Source organism: Phaseolus vulgaris, chromosome 4, assembly GCF_000499845.2.
Source record: "Phaseolus vulgaris cultivar G19833 chromosome 4, P. vulgaris v2.0, whole genome shotgun sequence".
Lineage (NCBI taxonomy): Eukaryota > Viridiplantae > Streptophyta > Magnoliopsida > Fabales > Fabaceae > Phaseolus > Phaseolus vulgaris.
In genome coordinates this window covers 40,687,331-40,708,849 of record NC_023756.2, presented here as the reverse complement: position 1 = coordinate 40,708,849, position 21,519 = coordinate 40,687,331, and the positions used below count along the sequence as shown (strand labels likewise).

General features: G+C 32.9%; 1 protein-coding gene across 1 annotated transcript; it reads right to left on the bottom strand.

Moving 5' to 3' along the window:
• Window positions 1-20,023: 20,023 nt before the first annotated feature.
• Window positions 20,024-20,896, bottom strand: LOC137838825 (uncharacterized). The gene has a single exon (XM_068648047.1). It carries the CDS (start codon window positions 20,894-20,896, stop codon window positions 20,024-20,026), a length of 873 nt encoding a protein of 290 aa, XP_068504148.1.
• Between the last annotated feature and the right edge of the window lie 623 nt (window positions 20,897-21,519).

Sequence of the window (21,519 nt, the reverse complement as noted above, 5' to 3'; positions counted from 1 at the left end):
AGGAGCTCGTTAACTTTTTATGTGATATGTAGAGCCTACATGGTTGAATACTATGTACTAACACGAGTGGTAGGGGTTTCCAATTTATGTTAGGTGAATGGAGATTGTAACTTTTTTGCAGTACTTTTTTAATTTCATAATTAAAAAATGTAGAATTCAAGTATCACAATTTTATCTACCTATTTCTAATTTTATACTCTAGCAGAAGGAAAATGCATTCTTTGCATTGATATTCGTACTGTGTCAATTGATTGACTTATTTAAGCTATTTTAATTGTGTTCATAAGCTTTTCAAGCTGATTTTTCCAGTATAACCATCAGTATAACGAGTCTAAGGGAAAAATATATAAATTAAGAATAAAATTACTAATATAATATAGACCTTGAGTTTGTTTAGCAAACCATTTTATTCCCCAACCTAAACTCACAACTAATTAAAGCAAATGTTGCAGTATTTTCTAATAAAGCGTGACATAGAACAGAAAAGATCATTCAAAATTGTAAATAAATAAAAATCCTAAATTATTTAAAATTTTAAACAAATAAAATTTTAAAATTATTTAATATCCTACTTAAATAAAGTATGTGAAATAAATAAAATTCTTAAATTATTCAAAATCAGAATAAATATAAATTTTAAATTATTTAATGTCATACTTAAATAAAAATCTAAAATAAATAAATTTTTTAAATTATTCAAAATCCTAAATAAACATAAATTTTTATTTTATGTCATACTTAAATAAAAATCTCAAATAAATAAAATTTCTAAGTTTTTCAGATCTTGAGTAAATACAAAATCTTAAATTATTTTATTTACTACTTAAATAAAAATATTAAATTAATAAATTAATAAAAATTTTAAAATTATAAATAAATTTAAATAAAAAAATTAATGTCATTCTTAAATAAAAATCTAAAATCAATAAAATTCCTAAATAAATACATATCATAAATTATTTGATATCATTCTTAAATAAAAATCTAAATTAATTCAATTTCTAAGTTTTTCAAAATCTAAAATAAATACAAATTCTCACCACAAGAAAACTAAGAAGTAGCTTCCAAAATCTTGCGTGGGCCAGTAGCGGACTCTACTCTCGTCGGCCAAAATGGGTAAAAGCCCACGCAAAAATCACATTGGACGCAAAATGAAAAATTAGCTTCCAAATTTTTGCGTGGGCAACTTGCAGACGCTAGTCTCGTCGATCAAAAAGGCTAAAAGCCGACTCAAGAATGAGCTTGGACGCAAAAGTGACGCACAAATGGATTTAATTATTTTTTTAAGAGAATTATAATAAATATGCGTCGGCCACAAAGCCCACGCATATGCGTCCGCAATGGCCCACGCATTTTTAGGATTTTAAAATTTAAATTTATTTAATGTATAATAAATATTATAATATTTAATTCTTTATTATATTTATTTTAAAATTATTTCTTTAATATTATAATAAATTATTTAATTTATCAATTTTTTATATAAATTAGTTAAATTAAATTTATTAAATTAAATTAATTGAGTAAAAGAAAATATATATTTAAATTATTTAAATGTTATATAAAATATTTTATTATTTCAAAAATTATTTATTTTAAATTTTTTTTATTTATATATTGTTATAACTATTTTATTTTTGAAATTATGATATAAATTAGTTAAATTACATTTATTAAATTGATGAAGTGTTTAATTTTAAAATTATTTAAAAGAAGTTATCTTAAAAAGTTTATAAAGATTTGAAAGCATATAGAAAAATAATAATTAATCAAAAAATAGTAAAAAAAATAAAAATAAAATGCGTATTTAAATTTTGTAAATATTATATAAAATTTACATAAATTCAAGATGAAGTAATTAATTAATGCAAATTGTAATGGATGTATTTAAAAATAGAGAATAAATTTGATCTAAAAATGTTTCTCATAAATGAATCATAAGATCATCTTAATGAATTAGCGAAAATGTATATGATACAAACATATTAAGATTAAGTGTGTGAGTAAGTAACTTATTCTTCATTGTTAGATTGATACAATATCCAAAGTGTTCCAAAGTTGACTACATGCTCTATAAATGTCATTGTTATAGTTACTTAGTATGATTTCGAAAAGAAATTAATGTTTTCCAACTGAAGCACATAATAATGTAGTAAGTAACGAGATGATACATATGCAATATTCCTTATAAGTGTGTTAATATAGTTTCCCAATATACTAAATAATAGGTCTTTGACATAGTAAATTTAGTAGACTTAGTTTTTAATAAACGTAACATAAATAAGTAAGTTTTGACTGGGTGTGATATAGAATGAACTTAAAATCATGGAATAGAGTTCATGATTACATTTTGGATTATAAGTTATGTGCCATGGAAGGTTGGCCGAGACGAGTGGAATCATCACGGTCGGCTGACCCATACTACCGTTAACGCTGAAACTAAGGTCAGTGAAGCTAATCTGTCATTAAGGATAAAGTAATACAACCCTAAGCCAGATCCACTCCACTAATCAGACCCAATAAGGTCAGCCCATTAAAATAATATACACAACACACATTCCAAGAAGAAAGGTACGTCATTTATTACTGTTCACCTACCAAAATAATGATCACCCGCTTCATTGACTTAGCGTCAGAGTGCCTTCGCAGGTACCCCCCATCGGTGTTCGCCATAGACCGAGAGCCGAGGAAAGAAGCACGAAGATGAGAAAGATCCCAGTCAAGCACCCAACAATCTGCCCGACCGAGGGAAGAAGACGAAGACTTCAATAGTTTTCTAGGTCTCATCTCCCTAGCAGGAAGAAGTTAATAACCGTAGTCCATTGTCAAGGTAAGAGTTGAACTAAGAAGTGCATTGTAAAGGTTGAAAGAGAGTATCATAAGCAATTTGAGAAATATGAGTCATTTCGTGATAGTTATAGAAGTAACTTAAAATCATGGAATATAGTTGATTATTAGATTTTGGATTATAAGTTAGAAGGGATGATGAAGGTCTCATGAGCAATTTCAATAATAGGATTCATTGATATTTGTGGTAGTAGATGTTAAAGTCATTTTTTATTGTATAAATTAAATTAAATATTTTTTATAAATTTAATATAAATTAAATAATATTTTTTTACAATTTAAATTAATTTTATGTTGTAGAAATTAAATTAAATTATTTTATATAAATTAAAGTAAATATTTATTGTATAAATTAAATTAAATATTTTTGTGTAAATTTAATTAATTTTTGTATTGTATAAATTAAATTAAATTGTTTTTTATAAATTAATAAAAGTTTTTGTTATATAATGAAATTAATTTTTTTATATTAAATTTAAATATTTTTATATAAAAAATGTTTTAATTTATTTTGGGTATATAGAAATTTTTTGGGGTTCCCAGTTTTTCAAAACCCCCAAATCTCTGAAAACCTAATTCCCAATTTTCGCGTGCGAGCTTCCTTCACGTTCAGCTTCCTCTTCAAGCTTCCCCTCCACGTCCAGCTTCCTTCGCGCGAGCTTCCACCGCGTCGAGCTTCCTCTGCGTCAAGTTCTCCCTCCGCATCAAGCTTCCTCTGCGTCGACCTTCCTCCGCGTCGACCTTCCCCTCCACGTCGAGCTTCCTCCGCGCGAGCTTCCTCCGCGTCGACCTTCCCCTCCGCGTCGACCTTCCTCCGCGCGAGCTTCCCCTCCACGTCAAGCTTCCTCCGCGCGTGTAGCTCTCCTTCCGTTTCCTTCTCTACCTCCGATCAAGCTCTGCCTCCTCCTCAAGTTCACATTTTACTAATTTTTTATTTGGATATTGAGTTGTGGTTGCTGGTTTGGATTATTGCTGGTTTGGATTATTGTTGGTTTCTGGTCTGATTATTGCTGGTTTGGATTATTGTGATGTCGCGCATTTATAAGAGCCTCGTGGGTCACGGATTATTGTGATGTCGCACGTTTATAAGAGCCTCGTGGGTGAATGGTTTGATCCTACAATTAGTGTTGGGACTAGATTTCATTCACAATATAATTTAGTTGAAATCAAGTTAAGTGGCAGATATGGACCCTATGATCCATTCATTCTTCCGCAAAAGGCCAAACAAGTTTATTATCTCACTTATCCAAACATATGTAAAAACCTTCGTGGGTGGTGTGTTCCAATTAAAACAAAACCTCGAGGATATGTGCAAGTTGACAACATCAATGATGAATTGCCGTATCAAGCTGAGGAGACGTCTAATGTGTTACCAGTTACAAGAATTGAACATTTACAATGTTTAGCTGACACATCTAATGTCGAACTACTTGATGACGATAATGATATTGAAGCACGTAATGATGACGATGATGAAGATGTTGACCTCTTAAATGAAGATTATTCAGAACATCACATACACACTGACGATTCAGATTTTGATAACAATGAAGACTAATGTATATTACTTGTAATCAATTATAAACAAAACATGTGATCATTACATATTTATACTAATATTATGAACAGATAATTTTTCAGGAAAAATGGTTAGGACTAGAGGGAGGGATGGTAGGATTGTTAGACGTGGGCAGCCGAGACGTGGAGTTTCTACATCGATGCACGGTGAGCTAGCTATAGACTTGGGAAACCTCCCTTATTCTGGTATTTTACCATCGTCTGATCCTGGTAGTCCATATATTTCATCCCATTCCTCGACACCATCTTCTAGCCCGTCTTCCTCCATCCCCTCGTCCTCTGGGCAGGAGAATTTCGGCATGCTTATCCACACCCCACTATATCACCTCGTCCTCTTAGTATTCCAGTACCACCAGGACCATCATCCTCTGCTCCGACTTACCATCAGAGTGTCCCTGAACCACTCCACCAGACTCAGAGTTTTCCACTCCACCCTACCTCTGGTACATTTGTGCAGCCCACCCCTGGTACATTGGTGCAGACTACTCCTTATCCCATTGTCCACACCACATCTTCTTCATCTGTCCCGACTACTACTGGCTCTGTGCAAGGCCTCTCTGACCATGTTGACCATGGTGCCACTGCTGCTTCAGAGCATAACCTCCCCCCTGAGGAGGTCCAGCGTGACCCTACTGGTAGGGTCATCATCCGACTTCTTGGTAGAGGGTAAGTCATCCTAAATGTACATTTAATTTTATCTTTATATTACTATGTTTGTAATTTTATTTGTTTGTATTTGTAGTTGGACACCAAATCATTTTGCTAGTGAGGCCATTGGACATTGCATTCGATCTCAATTTAGAGGTCCATATCATCATTATGATGCCATGCCTGAGGAGGACAAACTAAAATGGTGGACTGACTTTCAGGTAATTTTAATTTTTGACAAACTACAGTCACTTGTTTTCTTGTGGACTCAAAGTAACTATTTTCATCTTTTTAACAGACTAGAGTCACTTGGGCACCCCATGATGAATGCCAAATTAAAAAGGTCTACGAGTCTAAAGTCAAAAAAAGACTTTGTGACATGTTGACTAAGGCTAGGAGAAAGGTTGTCCGCCCTATTTGGATAGGTCAGCAAGCATGGGTTGAACTTCTAAACTATTGGGATTCACAAAAATTCAAAGATAAATCAACTCAAAATAAAGCCAATAAGAGTTCAGCTCGTGGTGGAGCACTGCACTCCACAGGTAGAAAATCACATTCAGATATTGTAGTTACCTTGATAAGTACTTGTCACTGCCTTACATGAAAATCATTTTGCATTTGCAACCTATAATGCTTTTAATTGTACAACATTATTAGGAACGTCAATATGGTCGTCCTCCAGAACCTGATGAACTATTTATGGCCACCCACACAAATAAGAAGGGTGAATGGGTTGATTCTCGTGCTCGAGAAACTTATGTAAGTTATTCTTTTAAATTGTTTTATATTTATATTTTAATTTTCTAACATTTTCATTTTGTAATGATCTGTGTAGGAAAAGTATCATGAGCACTTGAAGGCCCTTCAAGCAAATAGTTCTTAGGACTCTAACATTGATGTCCACCAACTTGATCCTGCAACTAAGCTTCAAACATGGAAGGAAGTTGTCGGAGGAAAGAGTAGAGGTCGGGTGTATGGTACGACAGACTTGGCTGCTAACATCCGCCAAGGAGTCTCTTCTCTCACCCAAGCCTCTGCGCCCGACACTTCACAATCTGGACATGTGACTAAAAATCAAATGCTTCATGCTAAACTTAGTATGTGGAGTCAGAAGTATGCACACCTGGAGGATGAGCTGAAGGTTATAAAAGATAAACTTATCTCTATGGAACGTGACAAAACTACTTCCAATAGCACAACACAATTCGATCATGAGTATGATCCAGAACAGGATGATCAACCTGTTCCTTAAAGTGCATCCTATAATGTAAGTTTAACTATTTGATATTTTTATTATATACTAAATATTTTAATTATTTGATTTATTTATTTATATTGTTTATATTTTTTTACAGGTTTATCACATCACTATGAGATTCATTTTGCTACTTCTAGTTAAATTTGTAATGTACAATTTTAGTTGTAATATTTTTTTCAAGTATTCATATCTTTTGTTTAACTATTTCTATTGCTTTTCTACTTTGGATGTGTTTGTGGATTTTGATTTCATGCTTTGGATGTGTTTGTGGATTTGGGTGTTTATAGATGTATTGTGAATGATAGTAATTTGTTTGAATGTGATTTGGTTGGTATTTAATTTTTACAGGTAATCTGGTTAGAAAGCAAAATAAAATGTTTTTTTTTTTCTTCATCACATGCGTCGGTTTTTTCGTGGGATGTGGAACGGACGCGAATCCGATGCATAAGCGTCAGTTTTTTAGCTTTTGCGTCCGTATTTGGCCCACACAAAATGGTTTTTTTCTCTTGTAGTGTCTAAATATTTTATTTTTCTACTTAAATAATAATATAAAATTCTATACTTAATATAATTCATGGGAGCAATCGAAAACTTTTGCCACATGTCACAACCACATTTTTTTAAGAAAAAATCAAAATGCAATTTTACTAAAAGAAGAAACAACACATGTGGCACACTGACATAGCTTCTTCTTGCTGTGTGGAAGACAATTTGCAAAAGTCACAAGATGCTCTCAAGTTGGATTAGGATTTCTTTTTTTCTGTCACGAAACCCTAAAGCTGCTTTGGATGGAGGAAATTGGTGTTTCCGTTTCTCTCTCACACGCAAGCCTAAATTACGGTACAGTAGAAAGACCGTGTACATAAACAAGATAATCGTTTTTTAATTTCAAATTTAAAATCTCAATTGATTCTTGATTTCAAATGAAGTTTAGAGCCTTTTTTTCATTCTTTATACGCGCACTTCTTCATGGATCCCGCACTACACTTCTCAATCCTAGTGGTGCCAAAAACTCTTCAAGAGCTCTTGGTAAGCTTCTCTTTACAACATGATTCTACTCTTTTGCGTTTCTTTATATTGCATTTACTGATACAATTTAAATGTTTTGTTTTTTTCATCATAGTGCTCTTCATCCAGTCTTTCTCATGATATTGCTCTCCATTCGGTTTTTCTCATGATATTGTTATTCATTAAGTCAAATAATTTTGTTTTTATGTACATCTACAAAACCTAAAAACTTATTTCTTTTGTGCATTCACCATTTCAAGATACAAACTGGTTTATGAGAAGCATTTGTTGTGCATTGCTAATTAATTATGCAGCAAATTAAAGAAAACACACGACACAATGTTGACTTCTCTGCATGAAAACTCTTCAATCTGGTTTTTCCTCCCTATCGCTACCTTAATCATCTTCTTTTCACCTACTGTCATCAATCGTTTATCCAAATGTAATCACAATTTCAATTCTGCAAGGAGCAAAAAAACCTCACCACCATCTCCTCTAAAGCTTCCAATAATAGGAAATCTCCACCAAGTTGGCAACCTCACTCATCGCAATCTCCAATCCTTTGCTCAAACCTATGGCCCTTTAATCTTACTTCACTTTGGAAAGGTGCCAGTTCTTGTGGTCTCCACAGCCGAGGCAGCTCGTGAGGTTATGAAAACACACGACCTTGTTTTTTCCAACAGACCACATCGTAAGATGTCGGATATCTTCTTTTATAGTTCCAAAGATGTGGCATTTGCTCCATATGGCAACTACTGGAAGCAGATAAGGAGTATTTCTGTCTTGCATCTTCTTAGTGCCAAAAAGGTTCAAACCTATGGTCTGTTTGAAAAAGCCAGGTCGTGTGTTTTCATAACCTCACGAGCTGCCTCAGTTGTGAAAACCACAAGAACTGGCACCCTTCCCAAGTGAAGTAACATTAAAGGGCCATAGGTTTGAGCAAAGGATTGGAGATTGCGATGAGTGAGGTTTTTTTTATCCTTGCAGAATTGAAATTGTGATTACATTTGGATAAAAGATTGATGACAATAGGTAAAAAGATGATTAAGGTAGCGATAGGGAGGAAAAACCAGCATGAAGAGTTTTCATGCAGAGAAGTGAACACTGTGTCCTGTGTTTTCTTTAATTTTCTGCATAATTGATTAGCAATGCAGAAGGAGGTATTTATAAGTGTTGGAAGTCATCAGTCCTCCCTTTCAAGATAAATAGAGATTACTATAATTAATTATGAATTTTTTAAAGAGATATAAATATTTAAATTAATGATCTTATCGACGGTTACTCATATTTTTCGGGAAGGAAATGCGTGTGCTGATAAGTTGACTAATTTAGGACTTTTTCATTGAGAATCTTTTCTTTGGTATAATAGGCTTCCACCTTGTCTGTTCTTAGAATTCTTTATGAATAGGTATAGTCTACCTACGTATCGTTTTTGTTAAAATAAGGGTTTTGGTCTAGTCCCCCCGTATTTTTGTATTTTCTTTCTTTTTTCTTTTATTTAATAATATTTTTTTCATGTGATGGTAAATGATTGTTGTTACTTGAAGTCTCAGCCTAGCTGAGATCTTAAATGACATAGTGATGCCTAACATGAAAGCTTTTATTTAAAAAAAATTAATGATCTTATCATTCATTAATTATATATTAATTATTAATTCTTATGAAGATATATAAATATTTATTAATTATTATCATCACTGCTTATTAACTATATATTAATTATTAATCATTAATTTTTGTAAAGAGATATAAATATTTAAATTAACTATTTTATCATCACTGTTCATTAATTATATAGTAATTATTAATCATTAATTTTTGTAAAGAGATATAAATATTTAAATTAACTATGTTATCATCACTGTTCATTAATTATATATTAATTATTATTTTTTATAAAAAGATATAAATATTTAAATCAATTAACAATAAGTACGAACATGTTTACAAATTTAATTAGCATGTAATTTATGAATTATAAAGAAGTACAAATATATTTTTATATAATTATATATATATATAAATGTAAATGTAAATGTAAATTTAAATTAGAAAAAAAATACAAAACAAATATTAATATATAAGAAATAACATCAGACATATACGAATAAATAAATAAAAAACTAAATATACTAAAATTAATAAATGCATAAACATAAATAGTATATGTAAATAAATAAATTGTTCAAGTATCAATGACACAAATTTTGAGGAAAATAAATAATAATAAACAGTTCTGTAAAAAAAATTATCTTAAAAGATGAATAACTCGAATTTCATTATTTGGTATGTAATCTATGCTTCAAAAACAATCTTAACGCCTTTTTTAAAGTCATCTACCATACAAAAATTCTATCATATCGTTTCAAGTTTTTTTGATTTATTTGGCATCTTTTCTTTCACTATTTTGCATTTTTAAAATTTGAGATGGCCATGAAGATTAATAAATTTAAATTAAAGTTGTGTATATAAGACGCAAATTGAGGAGACAAATCATGTAATTAAAACACTACAAGAAAATCATTATATATAAATCAATCTTAGAGATAATATTTGTTAAATTGACAAAATTAGATATTATTTTAGAGACTAAAAAAATGATTAGTATCTAAATTAGTTTCTATTATTGATAAATGATTTCTAAATTAGTATTTAATTAGATACCAACTTTAGAATCTAAATAATTTGTAGCTAAAACTTAGGTAGCTAATTAGATACCAATTTAGAAACTATTTATCAATAATAAAAACTAATTTTGGTGTCACAAGATTTATGATCGATTGAAGAAATGTAGAAATTTTGAGATATTTCCTAACTCTAATTAGTTGTAATGATTACAACTTCTACTATTTTTGTATACAATGAAAAATGCAACTTGCACATTTGAAATATTTTGGTATACAATGAAATTATGTTTTAAATCAGTTTAAAATGTTGCATATAACGTAATTTTATAAATTAAGATGTTTTTCATAAGTTTTCACATTAAAAAAGTGTTGTAAAAAATACTTACAACATGTACATAAATATTGTCTAAAAAGACAGACAAGTAAATAAGCGTTGCCTAAACATTATGAAAAATAAAACGTTGCCTATTTTATCAATATGCAACACTGAAAATGCGTTGCCTATTCTATCAATATGCAACACTGAAAATGTGTTGCCTAAAAGACGAACAACATGTAAATAAGTGTTGCCTAAAAAGATAGGCAACATGTAAATAAGCATTGCCTTTACCAATGACAACATTTAAAAAAAATGTTGATTATACCAATGACAACATTTAAAAAAATGTGGCAATAACACTAAAAATGTGTTACCTAAACATTAAGAGAAAAAGCGTTACCTAAATTTTTTTGGGAAAATGTTGCTTATTCTACCAGTATAAGGCAACGACTGCAAAAAAACATTATCTAAACCTAAGTCCACGGTTGCATATTCCACGCCTAAAAAAACGTTACCAAAGCGTTGCCTAAAGTTAAGACAACACTTTTCCTACTTTAGGCAACGCTTTTTAGGCATTGTCTAAGGTAAAAAAAATGGTGTAGTGAGTGAAAATGGCTAGAAAAGTGTTGCCGAAAGTGAGTATAAGCAATACTTTTTTATTGTTACCCACTTAGTAAGATTTTTTACTTTATATCAAAGCATTTTAAAAAAGTGTTGCCTATTTATTTTAAACAACATCTTATAAAATGTGGACTAGAGTGTGAGTACTTTAAACAACATTTTTAAAATTGTAGATATTTTAAATAGCATTTTAGACAATATTTTTAAAAATGTGGTGCTTTAACTACTATTTTAGATAACATTTTAAAAAAAGATTAAATACGTTTTTAAATTGTGCTAATTAAGTCCATGTAATCCTTAAGAATCAACCTTGTCACGAACCTCGTCATTGAGCTAGAAGTCATATAGCCTGTGTCGTCACGGACAAAGACTCTTGTATATACACAACCTAAGCTGAAACCAGGAGAAATCATGTCTTAACACTAATGCATAATGGTTAAACAATGGCGACTATATAACTGCATTTGATCAGCACACATTCCTAAATCGAAGAGATACAACTGCGGCTATATAACCGCATTTGTAAATACTATTTATAAAGGCGGCTATTTCTGGTAGCCGCACTTGTATATGCTTCTGAATCAGGGTTTAGGGGTAATGCATTTACAAGTGCAGTTATTACCATAGCCGCACTCGTAATGTGATTTACAAGAGCGGCTTTGGTAAATAACCACCTTTGTAAATCACATTTATGAGTGCAACTATGCTAATAGCCGCCCTTGTAAATAGTGTTTTTTTAGTGCAATCTGTTTAGTGCTAATTATCATATAAATTAACTTGTTCAATTATATATACCCAGCCAGAAAAATACATAAATTCAGAGAATCAAATATATATTGATCAAAATGTACATTGCAAACACTAATCAAATTACATATAATCCCTACACTATTGATCAACTATCCTGGAGTTATAAAAATTTATGAAATATATGGACCAAGAATGTCTCACATATGCTATGGCTTCCGAAGTCATTGGTACTTCTTCCGTGAAGAAGTGAATTTCACAATATAGTTGACATAAATTAGTTTTAAGATACATATATGTTCAAGAATTATAAAAATAATTTAACATATCATGTTACCTCTTTCCAACCACTTTTAATGCATAGTCTTACAATGGTAATCATCCATTGCATAACGTAATAGCCACACTTATAGCTTCCTGGTTGTTTATTACACTATAATTCAATAAAAAGTAAATGTTAGTATATTGATAAACAATGAAAAGAGAAAGAAAAAAAATTACAAACTTTTATTCTTATCCAATTCAAATTATTTAAAGTGGATCGACCTTTTAGGATGTTATATCCAAGCAAATGAACTGGTTAAGACAAAAAAACCTCGTTAGTAGATGGTTAATTAGTAACATACAAAGTTAAGTTTATAATGTACTTACGTATCAATGATATTCTTAAGATTTGGGAGTATCTTCTTGTGTAAGGAACAAAACCACACAACAGTCTTATCAACCATTAATAAGACAAGTAACTACCAATGACGCCTATATTATCCATGAAAAGAGTTAGTAAATATTTAAAACATGAAATAATAATAATTGAGAACATATAATTAAACTTACTCATTAATATAAAGGCATAAATAAATTTGTTTTCCCTCTTTTTTTCAGGGTGTTAGTGATGTATGATTGGGTCTCTGTTGCTTTTGCTCCAGTGGGATTAGTATATGCAGGATCTAAGAATCTATACACATTTTCCTTCTCCTCATTGAGACAGACTCCATGCAAAAACCTACAAGTTATTAGTTAAAGCATAATCAATAATAATTTAACATAAAGTAAATTGAAATATAGGTAAAGATACTTACATCATAAAAAATTGAATTATATTTATATTGAACTCCTAATCTCCAGCTACAAATTCTAATAAATCTGTCATGTACATGTACAGTGGCAGATCAGTGTTTATTTGAAAAAATGTATCATCCCAGGGATCTTCAAAAGGATCTTGACCAATTTGTCTAGCAGTTAGAGCTAAGGAAGCTATAGGATCGTCAACCAGAACCTAATGCTTCTTTTCTGAACTTGGTTTCCGACGAGGTTTCTACAGAATAAAGAACATTTGTATTAAATTATATGTAATATATAAATATAAATATAAACTAATATAATGAAATTAAATTATTACATGAGGTCCTGGCATAATTCAAATTGAGGTGTATGGGCCAGGCAACGAATGTCTGAAATGCATCAGCCACAGTGGTTACCTCATTTGAAGGTAGTGGAACACGAGCATCAGGTACTCGTACTTTTTCAACTGTTACCTTCGTCACATTAGGGGAGAGAGGAACGTTATGTAAGGTGGTGGCCTCTTCATAGAATTTTCCAAGGGTCATCACCTGAGGGAGCTTGCCGCCCGCTACCAGTAGCTCACATTCCCTCATCTACCCAATGATATCCTCCCCTGATGTTGTAGGAGCCGCACAACTCCCCTTGGTGCTCTTGGGAATGGGACTAACAAGGGGTTGAATCGACTCAGCACAAAGTTCTTTCGATAGAAACTCTTGCTGCATCCGATCATTCTCCTTTCGCATCTCTAGCCACATCCGATCAATCTCCTTTCTCATCTCCTCCATTAATTCTTCACGTATCTTAGTCTTCATTTTTGCTTTGCTCTCTTTGGGGGAGGAGGATGACTGATCGGATTACCTTGGGATTCCAAGGAATCCTGCAAGAGACAAAAATCATATTAGTTTTAATATAATTAATGATTTAAAATAAATGAAAAAAAACAACAAATAACTTACAATTTTTTCGATGAAAACCCCGGATTGCTTAGAACTTGGTGCACCCGACTTTTTAATTTGGGCCCTTTTCCATTTTACATGGCGAAAAGGTGGTGATGGAGCAGAAGTGACCCCTGTTTCCACATTCTCAGACGACGTCCCCTGTCTAGATTGCTCCTTTTCCACCAACAGTGATTGCTCAAGCTTTCAATACCCCGAACGAGATAGTACGTGCGAGGTAACATTCTTCAAAGCTATCTCTTTAGCTTTCTTCCGACAATCCTGTCATAATTGAAATAAACAAAGTGAATTAAATAAGATAAACTTATTAATGTTATATAAATAAAAATAGTTAAGTAACTTCACTTACCATCCAAGCTTCATTTTCACGGCTTTCTTTAAAAAGACGTCATGTCTCTTCATCAAATATTTTTGTACTTTAAAAACATGGATTTTCGTCTTTAAGGTCGCCAAAAACATATCTTGAAGTTAGTCTTGACTTAAAGTGACGGAATTTAAGTCCGGTATTGAATATAATCTTTGATCGAAGCTGTTCCACATCAAGAATTTCAAAATTTGCCTGCAAAATATCATCACCAAATTAAAATTAATCAATGAATATTAAAAAGCATTATATGGTAACAATAAAAATGTAAATCTTACCATAACATCCTCCCAGATCATGTTCCGATCGACCTTTGACACCACATCCCATGAATTAATTAAAATGGAGAGCCTCTCACGAGAAACAACTCTAAGATAGCTCATAAACTCATCTGCTTGAGGACCAAAAGCCACTCTAGTGTTGACGTCAATGTCAACACGTGTCTTCTCACCAACAACACGTTTAAATGCGAGACACTTCAATCTAGTAGGTCCTATGCTGACTCGTCCGGATCAAGATCTGATTGGATTTTGATCGTCATTCATAGCTGTGTTAAAAAAATTAGGTAACTAACATTAGTTAATCTGCATCGAATTAAAATCATATAAAACAAATACATAAAATTATAAATGCGTATTTACGGGTTGCATGTGGGTTGAATGTTCATATGTAAATTCTTTCACTGTGGTCTTTACAGGTTGCATGTACATCATCAAGTACATCGTCATCTTTATTAATTATCATTGGTGTGAATGAACGAGGGCCACTATTTTCAGTATCATCTATGGCCTCCCCTTGTTTTTTCCCGTGTAAAATGACATACCAATGTTCTGACATAGGATCTTTCACGTAGAAAAACTGAGATGCTTGTTGAACCATTACAAATGGCTCATATCGATACCCTATCCTTCGAAAGTCCACTAGTGTGAATCCTGATTCATCAATTTTAACCCCACTTTTATTGTCAACCCATTTACACTTGAAAACTGGAACGAAAAACTTAGTGTAGTCAACCTCCCATATGTCTTTTATAAACCCATAGTATGCCATTGATCCAAGTACAGGATTTGTATCTTTCGAAGTCAAAAAATGCATTGACTCGGCTTCAAGAGTAACACCAGAATTTTGAACTGTAATATTTTCATCCATAGACTTCGTGTAAAATATACAATTATTCACTTTGTACGCTTTACATGAAATGACATCAAACTTCAATCCAGCAGCCAACCAGGTCAAGGTCTCTGATGCCGTTGAATTCTTTAACACCTCGTCTTTAAACCAAGGCATGAAAGTTCAATTATGTTCCATCAAGACCCATTTCTCTACTTGTCTTAGGTTATTTGCCTTCACAATGGCTTTATGAGCTTCTATGTAAGGTATAACTTCATCTGTGTTATTCAATATATACAAATGTGCTTGCAAGACTTCTAATCGAGATTTGCTTACAATATTCACACCACGTAAACATTTACTTGTAGAACGCCTGTGGTGCCATGAATTAGCTGGAAGACCTATTGGATTTGCTTTTGACATGTACTATAAACAAAATTCAATAATTTCTTCAGTTATGTACTTTTCAATCATTGAAGCTTCTGAACGATAATGATTTTTCACATCACCTTTCAAAATTTTCATATACCACTCAACAGGATACATCCATCTTAAGTACACTGGTCCACACAATCTAACCTCTCTTACCATATGCACCATTAGATGAACCATGATGTCAAAAAAAGATGGAGGAAAAAACATCTCCAATTCACACAAGATAACAACAATTTCATTTTGAAGTTCATCTAGTTTTGATGGATCAATGACTTTACAACAGATGGAAGAGAAGAATGAGCACAAACGGGTTAAGGTATGTCTAACATTTTTTGGTAAGATCCCACGAATAGCTACCGGCAACAACTGTTGCATCAAGATGTGGCAATCATGAGACTTCAACCCAATTAACTTCAAATCTTGCATTGACATTAGGCTCTTCACATTTGAGGAATATCCTTGTGGCACTTTCACACCCTTTAGACATTGACAAAAACTGATTTTTTCATCTTTTGACATGGTGTAACAGGCTGGGGGCAAATATGTACGCTTACCGACTTCTATGGGTGCCAACTTGCCTCGTATGTTCATCTCAATCAAATCTAAATGAGCATTTGGACCATCATTCGCCTTCCCGTTAATGTAAGAAGTGTACCAATTAAGCTATCACACACATTCTTCTCAACATGCATTACATCTATACAATGTTTGACTTCTAACCTTGATCAGTACGGAAGATCAAGGAAGATTGGTTTCTTCTTCCAAATGTTTGTCACAGATGACTCTTTGTTTGACTTACCAAAGGTATGGTCTATGTTATTTACCTTTTCGTAAACCTTAACACCAGTTAATGGAGTTGGTGGACCACTAGTCTCTTGGTGTCCATTAAAGGCTTTTTTCAACCTCCGGTAAGGATGATGACTTCTAAGAAATCTCCGATGCCGAAGATATATTGTCTTCCTTCCATTTTTCAATTGTTGAGAAGCAGTGTCTTCTTCACATATTGGACATGCTTTATGACCCTTAAAATTGTAACTTGATAAGTTACCATATGCCGGAAAGTCATTGATGGTGCAAAATAACATGACATGAAGCTTGAAAGTTTCAGTAGCAAATCCATCAAATACTTCAACACCCTAGTCCCACATTAACTTCAAATATTCTATTAGGGAACTTAGATAAACATCTATGTCATTCCCTGGCTGTTTCGGACCGGATATCATCATAGACAACATCATGTATTTTCGCTTCATGCACAATCCTTGATCAACAATCTCCCCCTATTTGATGAAGACAAATCCCTGGTTGCTTGTGTTGATCTGTTTGAATATGAACCAGTACTTGCAAACAAAAACTATACAAACATAGAACATATATGGTAGCAGGTTATCAAGGCACATTCACTAGTTTTATGCATAATCAAAACAGTAGAAAAACCAGTCCAAAAATATGCCAAAAGCAGTGAGTGTAGCAGCAGCAATGCAACAGAATTAAAAACTTGAAATCAGAGTTTGTAATAGCAGCATACACAACACATAAACCAACATTTTCTCCCCCTATTTGTCTTCACAAATATAATGAAGAAAGGAATAAAAACAAAAATAAGAAAGAAATGTCCAAAAATTAAAGCAAGATAAGCATAAACATAACTAAAACTTTGCTTTAATCTTCCTTTCCATACTGCAGCTCAAATATTTGGTTTTGAACAACTTCAATCTGTTCGTCAAGGTTCTAGAAACGTGTATCCATGCTTTGGAATTTGTCATCAAAGTTATGAAAATTTGTAACACAAAATTCATGGAGATTCCTTTGGTTTTTAGCAAAGTTGTTCATTCTATTAACCATAAACCTCTCAAAAGGAGACATTGAGAGAATCATTTCTCCTTGATTTCCAGCACTTGTTCCAGCACCTATATCAGTAACAGTATGTTCTTCTTGAGCATCAACTCCAACACCTTCAGCAGCATCAAAATCTTTCTCTTATTGTCCAGCATGCACACCACTTGAGGAACTACCTTGATCACCATCTTTGCTCACCCATTTTCCACCAATCTTGGTGAAACCCATCTTGTTAAGTGAACCATTGTTCACTTCAAGAGATGATTTCACAACTTCAGTTTGTTCTTCCTCAAGGTCCACTTCAAAATAATTCAAGAATTTAGAAATCAATACAGCATATGGATAGTGATAGTCACTTAACCTCATTGATTTCTGGATGTGTTCCTTAATGATGTGGATCCAATTGATCTTGACCTTGTTCATAATGCAATACATGTAGACAAGGTCCTCCTCAGTAAGCACAAAAGGATTGCTCCCCCTAGGTGTAAGCATCCATGTCACAATTAAGGCAATTAGCCTTTCATTCAATTTTAGACCTCCCACTGAAAAATTTGTCACTTTAGCTTGAGGATTCTCCAAGCAATTCTTGTAAAACTGAATTTTATTAAATTCCTCCACCACACCAATGTTTCCTTTGTTGATTCGCAGCCCTGCATACTTTAATCCAGTGATGGCAGTCCATACTTCATGTGTAATCTCCATATCAAGCCCTTTTACTTGAGAAACAAGGTTATTTCCAACAAATTGAAGGTCGGTATACAATACCCTTTTAAGTTCAGGGTATGTGTTCCCTGACATCTCCAAGAACCTCTTCAGCATTTGTTCTTTGAGAAGACTTCTCAGCTCACCCAACTTCTGCTCCTTTAACCAAGTGAAAGAGATAAGCTTTGGATTGTTTATTGTCTTCCTACTTGTTTCATGAAGATATTTCTCAATCTTTTTATCTTCACCCGAGAACCATGCCTAAATGCGTCCTCCCCTTCTTACAACCCTTGTTTTGATCCTCTTTGATGAAAGAGGTGTGGCATCCATGAAGGCAAAGAGAAAAACAGAAACCAGTTTGAGAAGGAATAGCAAATTTGAAAAACAGCAAGAGATGTGGTAATGAGTTGTTTTTGTGAAGAAAAACAACTGCATAGGGTTCTACAAATGCACAAGTAGCAGCTTCAATTCTTGCCATTTAGTGGGTTTCAGTCTTCAAGAAGAATTATTTGGTCCAAGATTGCATAGAAAAATGTCAGCTAATACCAGAAAGCACATGGTCATGACATGTGGATTTGACTAGTCATAAAAGCTCTTGAATTTCCAAGATATGGAATATATTCCATTCATGACCAAAATAACACTCTTTCTGCACAAAATCTGACCAACAATAAAAGCAATTTTGACTTGTAACTTCTTGAGAAAAGAATCTACAACAGAAACAATGCATAGAGAAATTAACTCAATTTAATGCAGTGTTGCCAGAGGGAAACAATTGGTTGTTTCGTGAAAATAATCGGTTGTTTTTCTGTGACAAAGATTAAAGCATTTCATAGATTAATAATAGATTGCCAGAGATGCATCAGAAAGAAAGTTTTACATGCACCTTCACATAGATGAAAAATACAGACATCAATTATCATACACCTGAATTAAAGACTATTAAAAAAAATTAAAACAAGGAAAGTTTTATCCTTTTGCCAATGTAGTTCTTTCAATGAGTCATTGTCCATGATCAAGTAACTTCTCTTGGCTTTCAAGAAGACTAAGCTTGTACAAAACAGTAATTGGAAGTCCAGAAAGTTCCTTCATAAGCTTGATCTTGTGACTCAAGACTCCTTAATCTATTAGTAATCCTGCAAAACCATGAAATCAAGCAACAAGATTTGGTCCTCTTACAAATGTGGGTCCTTTGATATTAACTTTATCACGAGGAACCTCACAATTCTTGGGAATCCATCTCATAACACCTTTAGGAACAAAATATTTCCTAGTATTGCAAAATCTAACAGAGTGGCCTCTCTTCATGCAATAAATCATGTAACAACCGATTGTTTCGATTTTTCAATCGGTTGTTTTTCTGCCAGTTTTGAAAAAGACTTTGAAAACTCATTCTTCTTGCTCTGTGGATTAAAACCTAAACCTGTTTTTCCAAAAACACAATTTTGAGATGCCAAGACATTCTCAAAGTTGGATTTACCCTTTGAAAGTCTATCCACAGTTTTCACAAGATAGTGAACCTTCTTTTCAAGAGATTCACAATTTTCACAAACAAGAGAGTCACACTTGCAAGAAGAGTTCTTGTAAATTATTTCTAGATTTTCAATCAGTTTTTGAATTCTCCAACTCTTTTTCCAATGCCTTGACTCTGTTTTCAAGCCAGTTATTCAACCCTTTCAATCGGTTGTTTAAGAGTGCCAAATGATTAGCTTCCTCATGTGTTTTTTTAAAAGCTTGAAGAAGTTGACTATAATTTTCAGCATTTAAAGAAGTACAAGAACTTACACTGTTTGCATCATCCTCTTCCTTGGCCATCAAACACATATTAGCTTCTTCATCTTCACTTGATGAGGAGCTAGATGAAGAGACATCATTTTCATCCCTAACAATGTAGGCTCTTTTTTATTTTGCTTTCTTTTCCTTCTTGCTCGACTTCTTCTCTTTATTTGGGCATTCAGTCTTTATGTGCCCCTGCTCTCCACAACCATAGCAAGTATAATTGTTAGCATTAAAATCACTAGTTTTCTTGTTGTCATACCTTTCTTTATTGGAGTCTTTGTTGCGATTCTTCTTCATGAATTTGCTGAACTTTTTGGACAGAAAACTAAGAGTTTCTCCTTCACTCTCATCACTTGAAACTTGATTGTTCTTGTGCTTGGCATTTTTCAAGGCAATGTTTCTTACATGCTTATCTTCACTCTCTTGAATCTTGAGTCTATTCATCTCCAACTCATGCTCCCTAAGCTTTCCAAACAAGAAGGTTGTAGTCGAAGATGTCAAATCCTTTGATTCTGAGATAGTCGTAACTTTAGGTTGCCAAGATCTATCAAGACATTTGAGAATTTTGATATTCAACTCTTCTTTGTCAAAGACCTTTCCAAGACTCACGAGATGATTGACAATGTAAGTGAATCGTTTTTGCACATCCGCAATTGATTCTCCCTTGAGCATTCTAAACATCTCATACTCTTGGATTAGAGTATGTTTCCTTGCCTTCTTTACATCGTTCGTTCTTTCATGAGTTACCTCTAGAGTATCCCACATCTCCTTAGAAGATCTGCATTGAGAGACCCTGAAAAACTCATTAGAATTTAAGGCAGAGGTGATAATACTTTTTGCATTGCAATCAAACTTTGCTCTTTTGTTTTTTGCATCAGTCCATTGGGACCAAGGCTTTTCAATAGAAACACCATCCTTTTCAAGCTTAGGAATAAAATGGTCATTTTCAATTGCATCACATATTCCTTTATCAAGAGATTCAACAAAGATCTGCATACGTACTTCCAAAATTGGTAATTCAAACCACAAAACAAAGGTGGTCTATTTATTGATGCACCCTCCCCAAAGGGTAATTTTTCAGCCATAAGAAAAAAAAAATTAGGATCAAACTTGAGTATTTTTCAAGTACCAAACTCTTAATACCAATTGTTAGAATATATGGCCTTAAACAAGAGGGGGTGAATTGTTTATGAAAGATTTTCGCAAACTTTAAAGGTATAATGAAGTTCAAATCAGAATCACAGATATAGAAATCCAGAAAGCAATCAATTAAAAATGTTTAAGTTGATTAACAGAAAATCAACCGGTTGTTTTTGCGATTCACCCAGTTGTTTATATCAGCAAAAACAACTTAAAAGCAAAATTTAAATGAGTTAAGGGTAAGAGAAAAACACATAAGCAATTTATACTGGTTCACTCTTATCCCAAAAGCTACATCCAGTCCTCAGAAACCACTAGGTATCTACAATGCAATCAAAATCCATATTACAAACACACCACCAAAGAAATGACCTTGAACACCTCAAGAAACACACTTCCTTTGGCACACAAACACCACAGAAATCAGAACACCCTCTTATTCTGCACTTACACACCAGTATTCAGAAATACAATAGATT